The 23,103-nt window shown below is 40.2% G+C and overlaps 1 protein-coding gene across 1 annotated transcript in view; it reads left to right on the plus strand.

Moving 5' to 3' along the window:
* The window catches only part of NBEAL1 (neurobeachin like 1), a 134,468-nt gene extending 112,093 nt beyond the window's left edge, over window positions 1-22,375 (plus strand). The window contains exons 48-56 of the mRNA XM_090044777.1: window positions 88-177; window positions 1,790-1,899; window positions 5,087-5,259; window positions 5,805-5,899; window positions 9,004-9,120; window positions 9,419-9,580; window positions 10,103-10,251; window positions 12,780-12,915; window positions 15,117-22,375. Of these exons, the coding sequence (XP_089900903.1) occupies window positions 88-177; window positions 1,790-1,899; window positions 5,087-5,259; window positions 5,805-5,899; window positions 9,004-9,120; window positions 9,419-9,580; window positions 10,103-10,251; window positions 12,780-12,915; window positions 15,117-15,218 (1,134 nt within the window). The 3' untranslated portion in view covers window positions 15,219-22,375. The remainder of the gene's footprint in view (window positions 1-87; window positions 178-1,789; window positions 1,900-5,086; window positions 5,260-5,804; window positions 5,900-9,003; window positions 9,121-9,418; window positions 9,581-10,102; window positions 10,252-12,779; window positions 12,916-15,116) is intronic.
* Window positions 22,376-23,103: the final 728 nt, after the last annotated feature.

Genomic DNA, 23,103 nt, shown 5'->3' on the forward strand with positions numbered 1-23,103 from the left:
GTTTTTTTCCTGTTTCTAGCAAGTCACTGAATTATCTGTACCATCTCTCAGTATTTGTTTGCCAGCTGAAACTGTCATTTTTCTTAGGGAATCAGTGATGGTGTTCCTATTGTGAAGGCGGCTGTCCCTAGAAACCAGTCACGTTCCTTTATGTCTCAGGGGAGCCCAGAGATCTTGGTGAGTCATAAGTGAAATGCTGGGCAGTCAGATTTCATTAGAAATTCCTGAATAACTATTTTCTCTAAATTATAGAAAACCACCATTCCTATATCTGAAAAGTGCCCACTTGTCCTAAGGCAAGGACAAAGTTATAAGCTGAGTGTTTGTAGTATGAAATGACATTAATCAAAAAGAAATATAAAGCATAGACAAGGTGTTAAAACAAGGTATCTCCTTAGCAATGTAAATAACCAACTTGATCCATACTCTACTGCAGCATGACAACCTGTTCAGCCTCCAAAAGAGAAGGCTCAGGGGGGATCTTGTGGCCTGTTATAAACTAGTCAGGGGGGATCAGCAGGCATTGGGGAAGTCACTGTTTCCCCGAGCACCGCCAGGAGTGACCAGGAATAACGATCACAAGCTGGCAGAGGGTAGGTTTAGGTTAGATATCAGGAGGCGCTACTTCACAGTCAGGGCGGCTAGGGTCTGGAACCAACTTCCAAGAGAAGTGGTGCAGGCTCCTACCCTGGGGGTGTTTAAGAGGAGGTTAGATGAACATCTTGCCAGGGTCGTTTGACCCCAGTATTCTTTCCTGCCATGGCAGGGGGTTGGACTCGATGATCTACTCAGGTCCCTTCCGACCCTAGAAACTATGGAACTATGACAACTCTCTTGTTTTTCTGAACTGTTATATTGGAGTATTAATAGCTGCAGTGCATTCTTTACTCCTGTAAGAGCCTTTGAGTGGGGGGGGTTGGATTAGATGACCTCCTGAGGTTCCTTCAAGCCCTAATTTTCTATGATCCTTAATTTTTATCATTGAAAATCTATTCTGATTTATGTGCATTACACATGACTGCATTGTTCCTAAAATTAAATTTTGTATTGATAAAAGTATGGGTACAGTAATGGTCCTGATCCTAATGATGTTGGGAGTAAATAATTTGTTACTTTCTGTATTTAGGTTTTTGCAACTACTCTCCTTCCTGTAGCATCTGAGCATTTTCCGATTGTCTTGTCTTCCTTCACTTACATTTGCATAGACCAAATTAAGTACGCACATATATGACCTGTGCTTATGTTAGTTAGAATTTGTACATGTGCATCTAAACACTTGGTTCCGTTTCTTTCAGGTTGCTGAAAAAGTACTGCAGTGCATTCAAATGAGATTACTTTCACACTGACTCAGGAACAAAAATGTTATTCGGAGTATCTTAAATTTGTCATAACTTTAAATGTTAGTTATTACAACTGATTTTCAAAGAAAAGAAAACACAAGAATTAAATGGCTGTGAAATACATATGTAAATCATAAGCCTTCTTTCAAGGCTGCATCTCATGTGCTAATCTAGAACATATACTGTTCTATGTCAGCAGTATATGCAGCATAAATCAGAATTGCAAGACACTGATTGCTGAGAAAAAAGGGAAAAAATACAAAAAGATAAACGGTAATGCTTCATCCTACCATCGTGCTATCCACAGCTGTGAGCTTCATTAATTTGGTGGTGAACTCTCAAGGGGCCTATGTTAGCTCATATGTAAGCTCTCTTATTGAGATAGATGCACCAAGAAGAATGTTTTTCACAAATACAGAACTTAATTTATTTCTTTCAAACTTTTTTAGGTAACCGTAAGCCTGAATTGCATTGTTGGAACCCATGGGTGGCTACCTTATGATAGAAATATCTCTAACTATTTTACATTTCTCAAAGATACAACCGTGACAAACCCTAAGTAAGTAAAGAGGACAAAATGTGCTGTAGTGGTCATCCACTATAACAAAATATTTTGACGATAGATACTAGAATAATAGTTTGATAGTAATTTGATAGCACCCCTTTGATTTCTTGAAATGTTATTTAACAAGTTAGCTCCTAGAGTGTATTGTATATATTTTTTTAAGAATTGTACATTCCCTAATATTAATTCACAGTCCTGTTCTAAAAACAGTGCAAATGACATTGCAAGATGTCATACAATTCCGCCTTTGTTCTCAGTCAGGTTTGCCATTAAAATATTTTTTTCCCTAATTGCCAGCCTTGCAAAGTCTCCCTGAACTGTGAGTTAAGCTGGGCTCATTCCTTCCCATGCATTATGATCCATAATAAAGATTCTGCAAACCTGCCCTTAGTTATGTATGTGCCTTCCATTGTTGCCTTATGTTCTTATCTAACGCATTGGGTACTTGCTGCCACCGGAGACGGGATGCTAGGCTAGATGGATCTCCGGTCTGTTCAGGGTGCCAGCTCTTACACTTTTATGTTCAGCAATGCCTTTAGTGTGCCTTTAATGACTTGTGTGCAGCTTCTATTGCACTTACCAGTTCTGCACAAGATACGTGACTGGAATTTAACAAAGTAATTTGTTGGCATTGGGTCAAGGATGAGAGTGACCACTATTTTTTTCTCTTAGGCCCTTTCTACACATGCAGATAAAGGCACAATGGGAATTTAATACATGATTCATACAGTCACGCCTGCTGCCAAACCACTCATGCATAGCAGGAAGCAGTTGTGGGTTTGTGCATTAGATCCCGTCATACCTGTGGCAGGGCACCTTTTGAGCACTTTAAGGGCTGAGGTAGGCAGCTGCTAGGTGCCTGATGAGGGTGGCCATTCTCAAACACAGTCCAGCCAGGCAGGGCCAGCAGTTATCTGCTTACAGCTGAGGGAGCATCACCATCCAGCTCCACTGAATGTGCAGCATTCTGGAGGTAAGAGCAGGAGCTAGGAGGATGGCTTGGAGGCTTCTCATTCTGGGAGACCTAAAACTGCACCCTGTTGGGGATGGGTGGCTTGGTGGGGCTCCTGGTGACATGGGAGCACCCAGGAAATGCCAGGCCAGTTACCGCCCTGGTGAAAGGTGAGTATGGGATGCCTCCTAACCCCAGCCCCACATCCATGGTGGAACTAAGACTGGACAGGGGGAGCCCAGACTCCAGGTGAGCTCCGAGGCAGGGCATGGGCAGCACTCAGGCTCATCATAGAGTCCTATGGTTGCAGAGGGGGAGCCAGAAGGAAGTTCCCAAGAGTAGTGGTCTGGAGAGGGGGCGTAGTGGCCTGGAGAGAGGCGAGAGTAGTGGCTCTGGTGAAGGGGCTGAGAGAGAGAAGTGAGAGAACCCAGTGTGGGGTTGCTGGGACTACAAGCTCTGGTGGGGAATGAGAGTCCTATGTGAGGCTCCAGAGCTCGGGTCCCTGGGTCAACTGCTGAAGAAATATCTGCAAGGCATGGGACACGTAAAGGGGAGGCCAGAATGTGTACTAAGGCCCTGGTGATCAGGAGGGCGAAGAAAATGGGTAGCCTCCCACCTTTGTAACAATTTTCATATTTTTTCTATCAAGGTGTGGCAGGTGAACAAGGCAAGAGGTTACGCCAGAGGCAGGTGGGCAGTTGGCATAGACCTGGTGAAGATGCTACCCTGTTACAGTGCCTTAGTGTCAATGCAAGGGAAGCCTGATCTCAGGTTTCTGCTGCATTGACAAGAAGCAGGCTTCCAAAACTGGGAACCCTATGCACCCCAGTTGAGGGGCTCCAAGCCATGGGGTTGCCCCCCCCCCAGGGCTGGAGGAACCCCATTGCAGCAATTTCCCTGCCCTAGGGGTACAGGGAGGGAAAATGCCGGGGCTGGAAGATTGCTACAGAAGTAATCTCCCTACCCAAAGGTGCAGGGAAACTCCCTGAACTAGAGGATCACTGCAGAGGCAATCCTTTCACCCTGAGGATGAGAGTAAACTCCTACTTTGCAGATATAGCTGATCTCCAGGTAATTGTGCAGTTAACTAGTCAGTTGTGCAATACCTGTAACATGTAGAGAGGGCCTCAGCTTTATAGTGCTAACAAGAGTGAAGGGTAATTAAAGTTGTTGTCTTTTAAATAACCAAAATGACTGAACACGCAAAAGAAACAGACTTCTTGAATAAGTAATTGCCTTTTTAGTATTTTTTTCACAGGAGAAGAACTCCTTAAAGGAAAAAAAAAAAAAGAAAATAGAATGGCTTTTTTTCTATGAAAGGAAGATGTTTGTCTTTTTACACACATTTGATAACTTTGCTCCTTTTTTCAGTAAATCGCACTATATGCTGTGTACACATTATATAAATCACAGTTATCTCAATTCAGAACCTTAATTCAGGTAAAATATCATGAAAAGGATCAGGGTCTGGGGGAACACCTGTTCACCAGAGCATCCCCAAGAGACAACAAAGTCAAATGGTCATAAACTCCTCCAAGACCGTTTCAGGCTGGAGGTAAGGAAGAACTTCTTTACTGCCCGAGCCCCCAAGGCCTAGAACAAACTGTCTCCAGAGGTGGTGCAAGCACCTACTCTAGACTCCTTTAAGAGACATTTGGATGTTTATCTTGCTGGGATTCTTTGACCCCAGCTGACTTCCTGCCCCTGGGGCAGGGGGCTGGACTCGATGATCTTCTGAGATCCCCTTCAGCCCTAATGTCTATGAAATCTATGAAAAGAAAGATAGTAAATTCATGCCCTCCATGAAAGGAATTAGAATTTTGCTATTGAAATCAGTGGGTGCATTTATACATGATGCTTTACTGCACAGCAGACTAATTTCCTATGAAGTAAAGCACCAGTGTCTGCACGTGTGAGACAATTAGGGCCCAGTAGACTAATTTACTGTGCTGCCAGATAGTCCTGTCAGATACAAGTAGTATCTAGCAATGCAGTAAATTACTGCACTTAAATGCATACATTGACAATGTTATTGGGATTAGTTTACCCAGGTTCAAATTGAGCCAGAGTGTGTTCAGTCCCATTAATTGGATGTGTAGACTTGCCCAGTGGCATCATGTTTTCAGTTTGTGTGTTGGTTATTTACTGGTTGCTTTTGTTCATTTATAAGCATGTGACAGATCGTAATATTATCAGAGGGTACATCTTAACTGTAAAATTTATTTGTAGAACCCAGCGTAGCATGAGTGGCCCTTTTGCTCCAGGGCTAGAGATCACCTCCAAACTATTTGCAGTGTCCCATGATGCGAAGTTGCTGCTTAGTGGAGGACATTGGGACAATAGTATCAGAGTGACATCGCTTACAAAAGGCAAACTGATAGGACAGCATATCAGACACATGGGTAAGTTAGGTCTTAGTTTTAATTTATGAAATTAAAACTTGTATAAAAGTTTTGTAGTGAGTAGGTTTAATGCTTTGAGCATTACAAGGCTCATTTAGGTATAAGAAATACTAGGCCAGTGTGTTTGGACAAGGCAGGTTGGACACAAAGGAATTACAAGATATGTTATATATAAGAATTTGCTAATTTCTTTTATTTTTACAACTGCCTTTTGTAGGTTCAGTTAGGACTAATGGAAATACTGTACAAATATTGATAGGACCATTTCAATTAAAAACAAACTGTTGGATAGGTTAATGATGATTATATTTAATGTTTTTTTTATTCCAGGCTGGAGCTCTTTTACAAAGCCCAATATACATCTTTTTCAGTTGTCAGAATTTATGCAGTGCTCATGCTGTGGTGGAGTTTGCAGTTTTGTTTCTATTTGCCCACTGCTGGCACAGTGTACAGCAGCTCATGGCTACTATATGTAAAACTAGTCTTAAATGCTGATAAAACCTTTACCTTCATTTTGCATTTCAACTTTTTCCTTTCCTTTGTAGATATTGTGACCTGCTTGACTATAGATTTCTGTGGGATCCATTTAATTTCTGGTTCCAGAGACACTACATGTATGATATGGCAAATAATTCAACAGGTGGGTTGCTCCTAAATACTACCAGAAGCTACCTTTTGACAGACAGCTTTCTTCCCTAGTGCTTACTTTACCACCATACCGGTTCTGTAAATTCACAGGTATAGTAGCATTCCATTAAGGCTGATCATTTATTTGCTGTCTCTGTCATGCTTTAGGGAGTCCACTACAGATTATAAATTCAGTGATTCTATTCACGTCATACAACAACCCTGCAAGTAAGAAAATATTATTGCTATTTTACAGATAGGAAAACTGAAGAAGGTGACATGTCGAGACCCATACTGTTTGTGTCAGAGAGGATTAGAATGTGGTAGTTTCTGATTTGTTAATCTACTGATCACACAATGCAGATATCCATATTTTCATTTACTCAGTGGGAAATTCTGTCTTCTCAAGAATTATCAATAAGAGCAGCAGCATCCTTTCTCCTTGACACTAAACAAGTATCTTACTTTAATAACTGATTTGTGATTTTAAAAATGGCAAGCCAACTTAAGCTACTATGTTTGCATTATATGGCCGTGCATTATACACTTAAACACAGAAAGAGACAGCAGGTTCTTATTTAAACGGTTGAACCTGCAAAGGAGTAATGTAGGAAAGACTGAACACAGGTTGTAAGCTAAAGTAAAACACAGCTAAAACCACAGGTTAACTTTGATGTACCTATAAGGTAGGAGTGTATTAGTGGGTAGTTACCATGGAACAGCTGATGCATGATAAATCTGTGCACCCTTGCACCTTATAGTTAGAGGTTCTTGCTCCTCTGCTCAGATTGATTGCCATGTTTGGGATCAGGAAGGAATTTCACCCCATGGTCAGACTGACTGGGGATTTTTGCCTTCTTTGGAGCAGGGTCATGCTTTTCTTCTGTTGATCTCTAGGGTCTATTTTAACAAACTATTCCTGTGTTTGCAATGGCAGGACATAAACACCTTTCCCCCCCTCCCCCCCACTTTATCTGTGGCAAATTAGAGTGGTCTTGATGTTTTGCGGCATTCTGTCTGGTAGTTGTACAAGAAAGATGTTTGTCCTAAAAACTTTGCAAACAATTGACTGGGGTGGTTTAGATAGGGATGATCCTCCTTGAGCAGATGGTTGGACAAGATCAGCATTTCTCAACCCATGGGTTGCAACCCAGAAGTAGGTCACAAGAAGGTTTCGGAGGGTTGCAACTCATGGATTGAGAAATGCTAGTCCTGGGAAAGCGCAGAGACTGTGGCAGGGCAGAGTGGCGGGGGAAGAGGGCAGGAGAGAGCTGTGAGGCATGGCTGGATGCTTATGAGGGCAGGGTGCTGGGAGATGCTGCACGGTGGGTGGAATGAGCTGTGATCTGGCTGCCTGGTGCAGCATGGCAGCCCCAGGGGCTGCCACAGTCCTCCCCTCCTCCTTCCTCCAGCTTGCTGCACTATCATCTGCATGAGCTGGAACTGCCACAGCCACCATGCTGAGGCCTGAGCAGGACGGGGGCAGCTGGGGACCCCTTCGGCAGGGATGGGTGGGGCAAGGAGCTGCAGGTTGGGAGTGAGGGGCACTGGCAGGGCTGGGGAGGGGCAGGGGCTGTGGGATAGGAGCAAGGGGAACCAGCAGGGCTAAGGGAAGAGGGGGCTTCAGGTTGGAAGTAAAGGGCACCAGTAGAGGGGGCAGGGGCTGCGGGTCAGGAGTGAGAGGCCCAAGCATGGGCAGTGGGGTGGGGACTGTGGGTGGTGCACTGGCAGGGCCAGCAGGGTATAGGTTGGGACAGGCCATGAACCTTTGGACGTGGGTCCTGGTAGGAAAAAGGTTGAGAACCACTGGACTAGATGACCTACTGATGTCCTTTCCAGCCCTGCTTCTATGGTTCTATGATAACCAGACAGTCTTGACAGATGAGTGAATTGAAAAATGAATTCTGTTCTTTCTGAGCAGGATTTCTCATGTGTGATACGCTGTACATTGTAAGAACATTGTTTGCAGTTTTCAGGAGCAAAGTGTTTTGTGTCAAAGTTGCCAAGGCCAGAAAGGAAAAGATTAAGTTCTCACTTGTAGAAATCTTTATTCCTAGAGCTGAATAAAATGAGCAATTTCTGTTCCATAGGAAATCCCAAACTTTCAACAGTTATTTTTGTCCCAAATCGGGTTACAACATTGAAATTACAAATTATTTTGTAAAATCAGAACTCTGTAAAAATTTAGTTCAGAAATGGTAACATTTTAAAAATTAAAATGAAACATTTTAAAGTTCCTGAAATCAAAATATTTAATGTCAATTCACTGCATTGAACTGTATCTTCCCTGAGTGGTGCATAGGAGATGGTGGGCATCTTCCCCTCACTATACCGCCCAGCCCATTCCCAAGGTTTAATACTCTAATTCTTCTGTATTGGCGGGCTCCTTCCCTGCCTGTACTAGATATCTGATAATGCACCCAGAGTCATGTGAATCCCTGAGGCAGGGGTGGGCAATTTTGGGGGCCTGAGGGCCACAAAGGGAGTTTTGGTGAGCTGTTGCAGGCTGGGTCAGCACCACCCTCACCTCACCCTGCACAACAACTCAACAAAACTCCCTAAGTTGTTCTGCTCTCCACTTAGCTGGGCAGCTGAGATGGGGCTGTGGGGGGACAGGGAGTGGCACCTGGGAACAAGACAGGCAGGCAGGAATGGGGTTGAGATCATGGGGTGATGACTGTGGGGCTGGTTGTGCAGGCAAGGGCATGTGGGGAGCAGATTGCAGCTCCAGCCCCACACTTTTACCACCCCACAATATTCATGGAGACTGGCCCAGACCCACAAGGGCAGGGGCAGGAAATGGAAGCCAATGGCAGGAAAGGGAGCCTGGAGATACCAGCTGCTGATGCCACCAGAGGAATAGGAGGAACAGTGGTTGGGTGGGAGCCCAGTGACTGCAAATGAACCCTTCACAGACTGCATGCAGTCCACAGGCCATTGGTTAGACAGCTGTGATTCAGTCATTCGAGGTACAAACAGAGCTGCTAATTTAGTAGAAAGAAAATGAGATAACTTAGAGAGTAGCACAAAGTGCTACATCAGCTGTGTTGAAGATACCTAGTATGTGTCCCTCAGCTATAAGAGAATCTGTAATTGTATTATTTATGCTTGTATCAGGGAGGAGTTCCTATAGGCCTGGCACCTAAACCCTTACAGATTCTCTACGGACATACAGATGAGGTACTGAGTGTTGGCATCAGCACTGAACTGGACGTGGTGGTGTCAGGAGGCAGGGTAAGTTGCTTCAGGTTTTTTCATTTTTTTGGAAGTAATGATTTTTATTATTGGGATCAGTGTGATACCAAAAAATGTTGCTCTTCCCTGATTTTTTTTCTTTTAACCTTTTGTATAAAGAAGAAATTGCGTATTGTGTCAGCATGTTGCTGCTTCATTCTGGTAATTTCAAACTGTGCTGCCTGCAGTGTAACGACCTTATGTAAAGTCTGTGTGCTGCCTACAGTGTAACAACAAATAATGATCTTACATAAGTATTGCTATCAAGAAATAGATCCTAAGTTTTTTGTTTTTACAGGATGGCACTGTGATTATCCATACCGTTCGCAAGGGTCAATACATGAGAACCCTGCGACCACCTTGTGAGAGTTCCCTCCTCCTGACTGTTCCCAACTTGGCAGTGTCCTGGGAAGGACACATAGTCGTCCACACCAGTATAGAAGGAAAGACCACTCTCAAGGTACTTAGCAAGTTACAACCCAAAGTTATAGAATGTTTTTGCTCTTTTCTTTTAAGCATTCTACATAAATGTGCCTGTTGTTCTTGCAGCAGAGCCTCATGCAAGCTGTCCCATACGTTTTCTCAGCCCTAACCTAGAGAGACCGGTAGCTTTAGGATTCGCAGTATAATGCATTCTCATTGCTTATTCAGTATTTGTGTGTAGTCTACCTTCTGTGACTAAAACTAGGGAGGCCTGCTGTGGTGATGGCTTCTGTAATTATACCAGGGATTGGAAAGGGGCTTCTGACTAATAATAATAGTCTGAGTACATTAGCCTTCAGAATACATTGAACAGCCCATTTCTTCTCCTTGTTCTGTGGGGAGCCTGAAGTATTTGGGTTATGGCAGAGTAGAAGGATTCTGTTTTGTAACAAACTTCAGGACCCTGAAGTTTGTAATCCTGCCAGTGAGCTGATGGTATAACTAGTAAACTTCTAACCCAGTCAGTCCTCCAGGACAAATTTCTTCTTAATCTCCTCAGGATAAGAATGCATTACATCTCTATTCTGTGAATGGGAAGTATTTGGGCTCAGAGAGTCTAAAGGAGGAGCTATCAGACATGTGTGTGACTGGCGAGTACATTGTGACTGGCAGCCTACAGGGATTCCTCTCCATCCGAGATCTGTACAGGTAATGGGCTGGTGACTGTATGGGATCACTGAGATGCCAGTACAGTGGCTTAATTAAAATGACATGGGCTAGGGGAAAGACATTCAAAAAGCCTTAGCTTGAATTGATTCAGTCTTTGCAGGTTAGTCTAACCTGACTAAACTAAGCTAGTTTGTAACTGTACAGACATCCCAGAAATGCAGGCACATGGCTGCACTGACTCAGGCTAGAAGCCAGGGGGGCGCTAGAGGAGCCCTCCCTTCTCTTCTATAGTGCTGAGCCAGGGAGGTGTGGCCAGAAGCATGCTCTGATTAGGGAGAGGTGTTGTGTTCCTCCACCCCTTCCTCCCCACCCCACCCCCCCAGCTCAGCCCAGCAGGGAATTGATAAGTGTTTATCACCCCATTAAGAAAACAACAGAGGCACATTACCAACTACCTGTTGATTCTGCCTTTGTCCCATTTTCCGCAGCATGGACTATAGCCAGCATGTGGTATGCTAGCTAATGCTGAGAACTGTCAGTAAGGCAGAGGGGATAGGGGAAATTCTTGTTTATTGGGAAGGGTGGGGGAGCAAGGGGAAGCCAGGCAGATGCCTGCAGTCTGTGCTGGAGCAGAGCCCAGCCCAGCCCAGCCCAAAGACCATACTGGGATGCTGGGGGATTCTGGTTTAACTTAACCAGCAGAGGGTCTGGGACAGACATTGTACAAACCTGTTTGACACAGATTATAGATTCATAGAAGTAGGGTTGGAAGGGACCTTGTAGATCATCAGGTCTGACACCCCCCCACACCCCCGCCTGGGCAGGAGAGAAAACCAGGCTCAAATGACCCCAGCAAGGTAGACATCAAGCCTCCTCTTAAAGACCTCCAGGGTAGGAGCCAGCGCCACTTCCCTTGGAAGTTGGTTCCAGATCCTAGCCGCCCTGACTGTGAAGTAGTGCCTACGGATGCCTAGTCTAAATCTACTCTCTAAGTTATTCATTGTTATTCATTCCCGGGGGGCAGTAGGGAAAACAAGTTCTCTTCCAAACCTTGCCGGTCCCCCCTAGTGAGTTTATAGACAGCCAGCAGGTCCCCCCTCAGCCTTCTCTTGCGAAGGCTGAACAGGTTACGGTCCTGTAGCCTCTCTTTGTAGGGCCTGCCCTGCTGTCCCCGGATCATGCGGGTGGTCCTCCTCTGGACCCCCTCAATGCTTTCCACATCCCTCGTGAAGTGCAGCGCCCAGAACTGGATGCAGTACTCCAGCTGCGGCCTGACCAGTGTCACATAGAGGGGGAGAATCACCTCCTTGGTCCTGCTTGAAATACATCTGTGGATGCATGACAAAGTATGGTTAGCCCTACTGACCATGTTCTCATATTGTCGGCCCATGTTCATCTTGGAGTCAGTAATGACTTCAAGATCTTTTTCTGCCACGATGCTCTCGAGAAGGGAGTTCCCGAGCTTATAAGTGTGCTGCTGGTTCCTACTGCCCGAGTGCAGCACCCTGCACTTGTCAGTATTGAAATGCGTCCTATTTTCATTAGCTCACCCCTGTAACCTGTCCAGGTCCTGCTGTAATCTGTCCTTCCCTACTAGCGTGCCCACGTCAACCCAAATCTTGGTATCATCAGCAAATTTAAATAGGCTGATTTTCAGTTAAGTCTAATACTACATTCAACCAGGTTTATCTCAGACTGGTTCAAGCCATTTTTAAACTGGTTTATGTGCACTGAACATCTGTTCTGTTACAGGTTGAAACCAATTTATAACCACTTAAATAGGTTTATGTGTAATGTCTGTCCATAGCCTTAGAGAGCATGGTACGTTATTGGGCTGTTACTTGAAATGGGAAAATCCATTTGTATAAAAAATTAAAAATGCAACCCAAACCTTGGGCTTTCTGGTCCTGTTTGGATTTTTCTGGATTTGGGGTCCAACAGACCTATTAGTCACCTGGGAAGTTCGCCTATCATTTATTATTTGCATTAGTGTGGCACTGAGGAGTTGTGTACAAGGAAAGACTCTCATTTTGCTAAGCGCTGTATAGACATAGAACAGAAATGTATTTCTTGCTCTGTTAGTATTTTAGAAGGGACAGGATTGGACAGCAGACTGGGGACTCAGTCCTGTTAAGTGTTAGTCCTTTATTTTTCACTCTGAGTTGATGGGAGTTGAGGGCTTAGCACCTTGCAGGACCAATCCCATGGCATGCTGTTGTGATTTTGGTTTAAAACGCTGTCTTCCCCTCTCTATAGAAACCATTAGCCAATAAGAGGCAATTGCCAGATTGTCTGCTGTGTTTGTTTTCCTTTAGTAAATTATTTAGTAAATTACTAACCTGTTATTAAAGTGCTCCTCTAGAGATGAGACATGACCTCTGAGTGGAGGTTCACTGTGCCTGGAATTACAGTGCATTTAAACAAATTGGGCCTCAGTGGCACTCTAGTTTATGCATCTGAGCTCACTCAATGCGAGTTCAGCTTTATTGTGGTTCTACCTATTATGCATAATGTATAGCAGTTAAATATTTTATGTATTTCTCTGTGGGTTTTTTTGTTCATTTCAGCCTGAATCTCAGCATCTCCCCCTTAGCCATGAGACTGCCAATTCACTGCATTTCAGTTACCAAAGAATACAGCCACATCCTTGTGGGCTTGGAGGATGGAAAGTTGATTATCATTGGTGTTGGCAAGCCAGCTGAGGTAAAACCCACCATCAAGAACTTTATCTATCGCACAGTGGGCACTTCCCTTATTTCTGCTTTCCAGTTGAGCAAGAAGTCTCCTCTGTGGCAGGGCAAATTTAAGAGCAGGTTTCAATGGGGAATAAATAATTGTTGAGATGACACAGTTTATAGAGATTTCTCTGTAAGAAGCAAGAGTGTATAGGGAATGCTAATGGGAAAAGTCAGAATCAGTTGGACCTACAGACTTTCATTACTGACATCCGAATAAGAAAGAGGTTATAAATAAGTAACATTTTTGGAATGTGCTAATTTGTAAGCCTCTTCTTGGTGAAGCAATATCTGTGAAGAAAATTGGAAGCAAAAATGAATGAGCTATTTAAGTTTTGTATATGCCACATACGCTTTGCTGTATACTGACTTCCTTTTTAAATATTGCAATGCTTCACTGTTCAGAATCTCTAATGGTAAATGTACAGAGAGAGCCTGTGTAGTCTCCTGACATGCTCTGTACTTTCTGTATGGTGGATGTGCATTTGCCAGTACTGCATACGTAATATCAAATACAGAGCATCTATCTATAGCTGTATCTACTTAGTCATGTGTAAAGCAGAGGTCTTGCTGTTGGTACTTCTTGTAACAACTCTGTCAAAGTACTTCAGTTGTATTATGAATAGAACCAGGTTTTCTGAATCTCTGAAACACTGAAGTAGATTTGAACTGAAACTGTTGGTATTCCTAGTTATAATCAGAGCAAATTTTAAATTAAAGAAACCTTGTGACTTTTGGATTCATGCTAAACTATAAATTAAATTAATTTAATTAAGTGTTAGAAATATTTCTAGTTAGGGGATTATAGTGTTCATTTTCCTGAAACAGACTGCTTAGGCTTGTGATAAAGTGAGAGCCAGATCCTGCTTCAGTTGAAATCAGTGATGAAACTTCCACTGACTTTTGAATTAGACAACTTTTTCTATTATAGAATTCATTAATAGCTGCTGGTGTTATAATTAGCATGCCTTTATGATAGCCATTTAGACAATCACCAGCTTTTAAACAATTTTTCCAGTCTTAAGAAAGCTCTTTGTTAAGCTGGAATTTGGGTAGTTAATTGTTTTGGATTTACGCTTAGAACAGTGAATTTTATCACATCTGACTTCCACTGTGCATTTTTTTTACAGAACTGGTTCCTCCTATAGGTGGGGAGACTTTTCTACTTTTTTTCCAAATTATGGTTCAACTTATTTGCAGGATTAATATCATGTAAGCAGATTTTTTTTAAAAAATGTGTTGGGGACAACACATTTCTCCTGCATTTCCTCATTTTCTAAAATATGTGAATCAGTTTATTGTGCCCAAAAGATTTTTTTTTTTTTCCATTTTGCATTTGATGGGCTTTTTAAACAAAGTGCTAGACTGGGAAATACAAACTCATTCATAGCACTTAAGTATCAGAAACTTTTTTTCAACCTTGTGCAATCAAGGGATGTTTTATTTAACCATATGGGATCTCCAGAATAGAATTGCCACTAGCTAATCTCAGCTCTGGGAGCTGAGTAGTTAGTTAATTTTTTTACAAAATACCATTTGATTTTCAAATAAAATAGAAATTCAAATTAACATTGCCTTTAGCTGCTTGTTACTTGTCTTTCCGTATGGAATAGTCACTGTAGACTATACTTTTTTAATGGTTCTTGCATTGAGCACTTCAACTCTATCTCCATGTTGCCACAGGAACTCCTCTCTCCCCCTGCACAATCAGCCATCACTTAAAGGACATTGTCAAGTATTCTTTTTTTAAATGCCTCTTACTCTTCAGTTCTAATAATTCTCTTTTGAAATAGAATGCACTTTTCATGAACTTGAACATTTTTTTTATTTAGAATTGACTTTTACTCTTTAGTAGTAAATTAGTTTCCATACATAGACAGTTTCCCACAAAATCAGAACATTTTTAAGGTGTATTAAATACTGGATTTAAATTGCTTGACAATGTCTCTCAGTTATCCACAAGTGGAAAAGACAGTGATCAGTGTTTATCTTTGTTTTGTGTCAGTCCCCAGAATCATCCCAAATTTTTAATGTTGTTGTTCTAATTTTGTGTTTATGCAGTGCCTTTTGTTGTTTGGTCTTTTCCAGAATTGGTGTCTGAAGTTCCTTTTTAATTTATCCACCTTATCCCTTCCCCCTCCTTTTGTTTCTCTGGATTACTTTGAACAGATGCGCTCAGGTCAGCTTTCCCGAAAGTTGTGGGGATCAAGCAAACGGCTCAGCCAGATTTCATCAGGGGAGACTGAATATAACACTCAAGATTCCAAGTGATTGCTGCTTCTGTCTTCTCTCGTGGATCCCAGAAACTTAAAAAAAAAAAAATTAGGTCACTTTATGCATATGTCTCAACTTCCTAATGAGTGTTTCAGGGATTTTTGATCCTTGATAGTCAGTTAATGAACAAGCTGTGGTAGAGGTACAATAATTTACTTATCTATATACATGCAAATTCACCTACAACATCTTGCATAATTTTCTTTCTTTATCATTTTAATTTGGTAACAAAGAGTCTCTAGAATTTTTTTTTCAGAAAACCACCTCCAATTGGATATAAAAGACAGATGACATCAGGTACTGGTGATAAATGCCAGATGCTCTCCACTTGCTTGGAAAATATTAACTAACATAGAAGGAAAATCTTTGGTCTTACTTTGGCTTTGTAATTTCAGGATAGTGAAGTTAAAGTTCCTTCAATTACACATGTTCTAACAAAATTGGGACAGTTGAGAGTGTATGACTTTGAATATGCTCTTTAGACCAATCACCTTGCAGTTTATTGCTGTAAATTTATTATTATCTTCTATTGTGTGCCTCCTGAAGAAATCCATTTTAAACTTTTCTGTAAGGAGCACCTTTATTGCACTACTTGATTTTCAGCAATTGCTTAATTATAGAAATGAATGATAATCTCATAGGAACTGGGAAATATTTTCTTCATAACACTTATACTGGTCAGCACAGCTTTTTCTTGTTATTTTTGGGATTTTCAGAAAGTACATGTTAATGAAAAGTGTTGCAGTAGTTACTGTTGGGAAAGCCTGATTTTTAGGGAAAAGGCTTAATGTTTGTTAGGCAGGAAAGAGGTGAGTGACCTCAAAAATATCATTCCTGTACATCTTTTCAGAAAGGAGGAGGAATAGTTTAGTTTAAAAGGAAGATGCAAAATTGACTCTTAGTTATTTTCTTTTCTCAGAGAACTTTTCTTCAGCTCCTGCCACAGCTTTCCTTCTTTTATTTATGGAAATGCATTTGCATCTCTTCTAAATATTGTCAGCTTTCCCTCCATGAGTGGGGAGTTGTTGAGTCACCTGAGGGGTCCTATGATGTATAATTTCATGTATTCATTTTTAGTACCGTGTTTGTTGTTATAAATGCAAAGTAGCAGCAATCCTTTTTCCACCAAGGAGATATTTAGAAGATACATTGGTCTCCTTAAGTCTGCAACTTCTTATTCTTAATTTCTTAAAGCAAGTAAAGGTCTTATCTTGCTTTTAAAGACTTTTTAATGGTCTTATTATGGAATATTCTAACACTAATTTTATATTGTTCTGCTTAACCTTTAGTGAAGGGAATAAGAAGGAGGCTGAACATTATGGATCCTGTAGTTTTAACCCATACATAACTAACTAGTGTAGCAGATCAAATCATCTGGAAAGTTCTAGGAAACATTTCTTTGGGGCACTTAACAGTTCAGTTCTTAATTCCTAAAAATAATTTAAAGTAGCCTGTTTTGCATATGGTTAGACGATTTAGAAATTTATGTTGTAACTTTTTTAGAAGGGGGAGGTTTATCAGTCACTCTAACTTATGCGCACATACCCACCAGTATGTTTTGAAATGAGCTATAGATGTAAAGAAAGTCTAAATGAAAAATGTTAATATGGATTAATCTAGTCACTGATTCAGCAACAATGCCAAGGATACTCTGGAAGTATTAAGCACGTATGTGAATGTGAAATAGGTTTGTCTTTGTAATTTTTATGAACAAGGGATTTTTGAAGAGTTATGTAGACAGAGAAGTGTAAAAGAATCACAGTTTTGAATGTGTGATTTATTGTGAACTGGGGTCGTGTGTTCCAAAAAAACTTGTTTTGGGGCATTGTGTTGATGTTTTTTCTAAATGTATATTTAAGAGGTTAAATATGTATATTTGGATTAAAAAATAGAAAGGCTAATTCAGAATAGCAGAAACAAAATGGAAAAATGAAGTCATAGGTTTGTATGATGCTTAGCCAGAAAACAAGTCTTCATTGTCATTTGTGTAAAGGGGGTGTGCATGTGGGTTTGATACATCTGTGTTTGTTTGAGGCATGTTATTTATAAATTACAATTTTTGAGTTGATACCAGATTTTTAGCATTTTAACCAAACAAATGGGGAAACTAGAGCCAGTTAAAAAAATAACATAGATATGCAAACCCAGATGCAGGCATGTATATCATAATGATAATTTAAATACAGAACACTAATTAATTGATTGTGGTGCTTCACAAGCATTTCTTAACTTGCAAACATTAGCTGCAACTTGCTAGATGGCCAACCCTGTACAAAGCGGCAGGAGGATAACAGGAACGTAAAGGTGAGCTTAAGCCACTTTTGCATATACCAGTGACAAGTACTTTGTATAGATTGGCCATAGCTGAAGATCTGGCCCCTTGAAAATAGGGGGTGATTATGAATACAAATTTGTGTGTTCTTATCATGCCCCACCAGCAGCCGGATTTCTCAGTCTCTAACCGGCGTCTGTCTGGAAGCATTATGCTTTTGTCTTAAACAGTCAACACCTTCCCTAAAATTTGGCTGTTAATAAAGATGTGGTTTATGACTCTAGTTCAGACTTTAGCTGATATTTAATTTATTTTCTTGTATTTTTTCTAGATTTAAGTAGAACACTACTTTTCCCCTTTGTTGCATTGTGGCTGATTTCCTGCCTAGACTAAATGGTGGATAGTGGATTAGTGAACTGCACTTTTTTCCTTTGGTTTCTCATTTTTTTTCACTCTTGAATAGCATTTTCAGATTCTACCAGATAGACTTTTTGGGGTATAGTAGACATGTCAGGACTCAGGTTCTCCTTAGCTTTTTTCTGAGATTTATTTATTTAATTTTAGGAAGAGTAATGCTGTCGTGAAGCAATTCTGACCTGTAATTTAGATCAGACATACCTGAATGCACAGCTGTTTCATAACACTAAGACCAGTTCCAAACCCTTTTTTGTCTTTTTTTTTTTTTTTTAATTCTTTGGAAACCATGGTTATATCTATAGAAGTCTAAAAAATATTATGCTTACGTATGAAGTGGACTTGAAATTAGCAATATAAAGATACATATTTAAACAAAGTGGAAATTTGTCTTATTTATTCTTAACAATTTATAAATGGAATCGAGCAATTGGTGATGTTTTATCTATAACTTTTATTTAACATAGTCTGAACTTACAAAAATATGGTGCTTAGAAAAAAATTCCGTTTATTTCTAATACAGTACAGTGCATTTGTTAAAGTTCTCTCTCATTATCAATTTGTTATAAGTCTTGGTGGTGGTAATTTTTGTGTGTTAGTCTTATGTACTGTGGAGAATCTGTCATCTGGTCATCTTAAGTGTGTGTTTGGAAGATGACAGCATTCAGCGTTAAGCCCTCAGTGTCAAAGCTAAGATATGTGTGGGTTATTATGTCAGAGTATTGTTCATTTTCAGTGTATAATCCTCATTTTGTGCAACACTTAAGAACTTTATCCCTTTCATTATTCACCTATATTTCCATCACCAGCACCAAAAAATATCCCGTTTTAAACTCTCTTATTTCTCTTCACATGTAAAATGTTTTGCAAAGGGAAGTGCTTAGAAGCCCATTTAATTCACAAAGTATCATCTTAAATATTTCTTTCTGTAGTTGTCTAGACATTCACTTAAACCTTTTTATCATGGCCTACTTAGGTAAAAACACTAAAACTAGTTATTTCAAAACTGACTTTTTTTTAATTGCACAAGGGGTATTAAGAATTGACTATTTTCGTAAGAAGCCTCTTTTGGAAGCTAGATTTTGTCTTAAAATAGAGTGCAGAGAGTTGAAACAAAAATGTCCCTACTGTGAAATATCAGTCTTTGAAGGAACAGGCAATAACCTCTGATTTCATTTGTTTTAAGATGGTTCTGTTGAAACTTTGATTTTTTTTTTTTAAATGCACAAAAGGAAGTTAGGTGTGTGACTTCTGCTGGAAGTTAATGGGAGCTCATTACTTGACTCCCTTAGACTCCGAAGAATATTCCTCCCATTGAATGTATATGTCCTTACTTGAGTTTGCAAGAAATAAAATTGTACCTATCATTCAACTGAAGATTTTTTTTATTGTGTAGATTTTTTAGTTTAAGAAGTATATGTATATATGACAACAATACTGTAGAGAGCTTTAGGGATTAGGTTACATTTTATTTTTCAGGGACTCTTAAAAATTCTGGGGGTTTTTTACTATTAAATATACTATTATATGAACATAAGGCCGGATCTGATTAATACGGTCAGGCAAAGGCTCTAATTTTTAGAATGCATTTAAGGATGTGTATAATTTTAGTGGGAATTAAACATGTACTTAAGTGCTGCCTTCACTAGGTATGACTTTTTTTGAACCAGTTGATAGTGCTTATTATTGTGACACCAACTTAGCATTTATAACCATGAACAGCTACACGTGCTAGTGTTCATGTGATTGAGCATGCAGATTATGTAAACATAAATCTAAATGGTCTAAAATCAGGCATCTTGAACAAATATATAATCTCAGATTTGATTAACAAAAGGTACTAAGTACACTAAAATCATTCAAAATAACCTGCACAAGATGAGTTAAAAGGGGAGTGAAGAAATTTGTGAGAGTTGGTGCCCAGATAATTTGTACTTCAAAATACTGCTGTGCAGTAATAGTGTGAACTGGGCTGTTCTTAACACTCTACAGCATTCTTTTTGAAAAGGCAGTTTCAGGCGGCTGTGCAATGTAACACTTTACAGATGAAGACTGAGCAAATACCAGTTGCTGATAAGGGGTTTGAGGGATGGGTTTTATGGGTTTGTATGTTTAGCTTTATATTCACCTACAGTTTGAGGCTCATGAGTTGTGTTCACTATTACATGAAGTTCTCCCTTCTTTTTGATGGTAGTGGTTGCTCGGTAACTGATTGTATGCCTATGGGGTAACTGTATGCCCACATCTGACTCCAGTGGAGGTGGAGAAGGACCTCCCTTCTTCCATTGTGAGGGACCAAATTAAAATTGCTGCATTTCTCACCTCCTCTAAATAAAACTTGTAAGTGCCCACTCCAAATATGGGGAGCATTGTCCCTTGGAAAGCAAGTATGCTGTGTGTGTTGCAAACTATGGTTGTCCCCCAAACCAAGCACATTTCCTACTAAGCACCTGATAGACCTCAGGAGATGAGAGTATGGAAATGCCAGTTGGACCCATTAACTGACGGTGCAGAATATCAGCTTAAATGGGGAGAGTGTTTTGTGCAGTTTAAATTTTAATGAATCGGGGGTCAGGGTTTCCACTTACTATTATGGAAAATTATTCCACAGTCTGAACCTTGTGGTTGTGGAATTATTTCTGATACTTAATTTAAAGTTTTATTTATTCAATTTCATCTCATCTCTCCTGGTTGTACCCCCTTGAAATAGTGGAGACCTTTTCTCTTTGTGTTTTGGCATAAGTTGTTCAGAGATGGTATTTTATCACCATTTAGGCAAGCTGTTCATGTATATTTCAGTCTCTCTTCATAATCTAGTTCCTCCAGCTCTGTTAGTCATTGCTGCTTCTCTTAAACATTTCTGGAGCTCAGATGTTATGTTCTGGTTGTAGCACTACTTCTAGCATTATAGAAAGATATTGCCTTCCTGATGCCAGGAAGTCTTATTGGCTCTTAGTACTGCAATTCCATACCTTACCTGCTATCCACTATTACTTGCCAGGCAATATGACAAAAGAGAGGGTAGTCTTCTGCTCCATTACTCTGTAGTATTTAAGATAATATACACTGTGCAGCTTCCATTTTTAAACTAAGAAACTATTACAGCAAAAATGCAACATGAAATATCTAACATCTGCTAGGCAGGCAGGGTGGTCAGAAGCCAATCATGTATGTAACTGGGGTATCTAAATGACTTCCTATATATTTTTTTTTTACTTTTCAAAGCAGCCATAATTTGTCTAGAAACAAACATTTGAGACCAGGTTGCCCACAAACATCTAAATAGCAGTATTGTTTTTAATGGTTAACAGCCAGGCATGATCAGTGGTGAGCAAGGCTAAAGGAAGTAGTTTAAAAACACCTGAGCAATGGAGATTTGGTTCATAGGTTCTGACCTTGCAAGAAGCCTGGTGAAACCAGGCAGAGCTTGCTATGGGATTTGGACTACAGTGGGTGCATCTACACATTCATTAATGCACCTTAGATACTGTGCATTTAGTTTATAGTTTCATAGTTTCTAGGGTCGGAAGGGACCTGAGCAGATCATCTAGTCCAACCCCCTGCTATGGCAGGAAAGAATACTGGGGTCAAAACCCAGTTTAGTACTTCCTTAATAGAATACTAACTAAATGCGCAGTACCTAGTTACTACACAATAGTGCTGGTGCATGGTTATATAGTGATGCTTACTGTGCATTAGCCTAATACCACTGTGCAGTAGGCTATTAGCACAGTTTTGGCCATGACATGCTACTTACTGCACAGTGTTATTAGGCTAATGTGCAGTAAGTGTCTTGTGTAGACATGCCCAGTTCCTACAAAACTATCGCTTTCTTTAATCGAATGCTTCAAGATTGTGCTGCTGCTTCCTAAAACAAAGCTGTCTTAATGGTTTTAGGGTAAGAAGTGAGACTCTTTAAATTATGCCTCAGTACTTGTTCAAATCACAAACTTACAGTGGAAACAGAATACTAAGCCTTATTTATAGTGTGATAATTAACTACATCTTATAGTAATTCTTATAATTGTGCAATTATGTGATTACAAATGGATTTCATGCCAAAAATGCCTTTATATATAAAGTCCGACATATTTTAGTTATGAGTGTTGAATACATCTAGTTTCAAGTAAGAGCCTTCAAGCACTGTTAGTTATTTGCTGTTAGTCCTCTGTGCAATAACTTCTTCCCTTCTGGGTGCTTTAAAGATTAAGTATATATTGTTTGTCTTTCTTGAATGTTTGATTTGTTCAGCTGGATGAGTTCTAATAATTTTAAGTGTGTGTATATATTGGCTAATGATGGTTTTGTTTCTGTACAGCATGACAGAAGATGTTTTAAAATTTTGCACTTTTTTCTAGTATTTGCAAGTTTGTAATCTAACGATTTTTAAAAGCACACTTTTGTACATAATTATTAAATTAGCTTTGTATATAACTTGGGTCTGGAGCCAATAAAAGAAAGGATTGGATGTGTGTTCTTTCTTCACAGTGGTACATGCAGGTTAAGTATCTATGACAAAAAGTTGTTTATGGTGTGGACTTCAGGAATTGCTAAGACGTTGGCCCCTTTTCATTAAAGTGTTTACTGTAGGTTGTGGGACAACTGAAAATAACTTGGCCAGGCCTCCTGAACTGCTAATGCCAAGGATAATTTTATGTTGGAGGGGTTGAGAGAAGAAAGGAGAGGTGTTAAAAAGAGAAAAAAATCCCTTTTCTCTTTCTGAGTAAAGAAGAGAGCCAGATCCCTGTATATGGATGAGCTGAATTTCTTGCATTTCCCAGTAATGTAATGAGGGAATGGCTAGAGAACCAGGAACTTTTCAGGTGGCACATTAGGTTCCTCATACCCTTACTTCACATGCCCCTACATAATAAATCCTCATTTTAGCTACCACAGAGAACTTGCTTTCTTATATGCTCCCATTATAACTATACACAATAAAGTAGTGCCACATCAAACTCAGGAATGCTTTCCTGACTAGAAAAGTATTGAGATGAACTATTTGCTAAAGAGTGGCTGCATCTACACATGTGCTTAACTGCAGAGTAAAGCATTACTGTCTATATGAGCGCTAATATTAGGCCACAGTAAACTAATTTATATTGATTGAAAATAGTACTGTAGGGGACAGTACTATCTTATGGCTGGGTAACTGACTGCAATTAAACACATGTAGATGCTGACTGGGTGCAAATT

The sequence above is a fragment of the Crocodylus siamensis genome, chromosome 4 (assembly GCF_052110815.1).
Source record: "Crocodylus siamensis isolate JL-2025a chromosome 4, ASM5211081v1, whole genome shotgun sequence".
NCBI lineage: Eukaryota > Metazoa > Chordata > Crocodylia > Crocodylidae > Crocodylus > Crocodylus siamensis.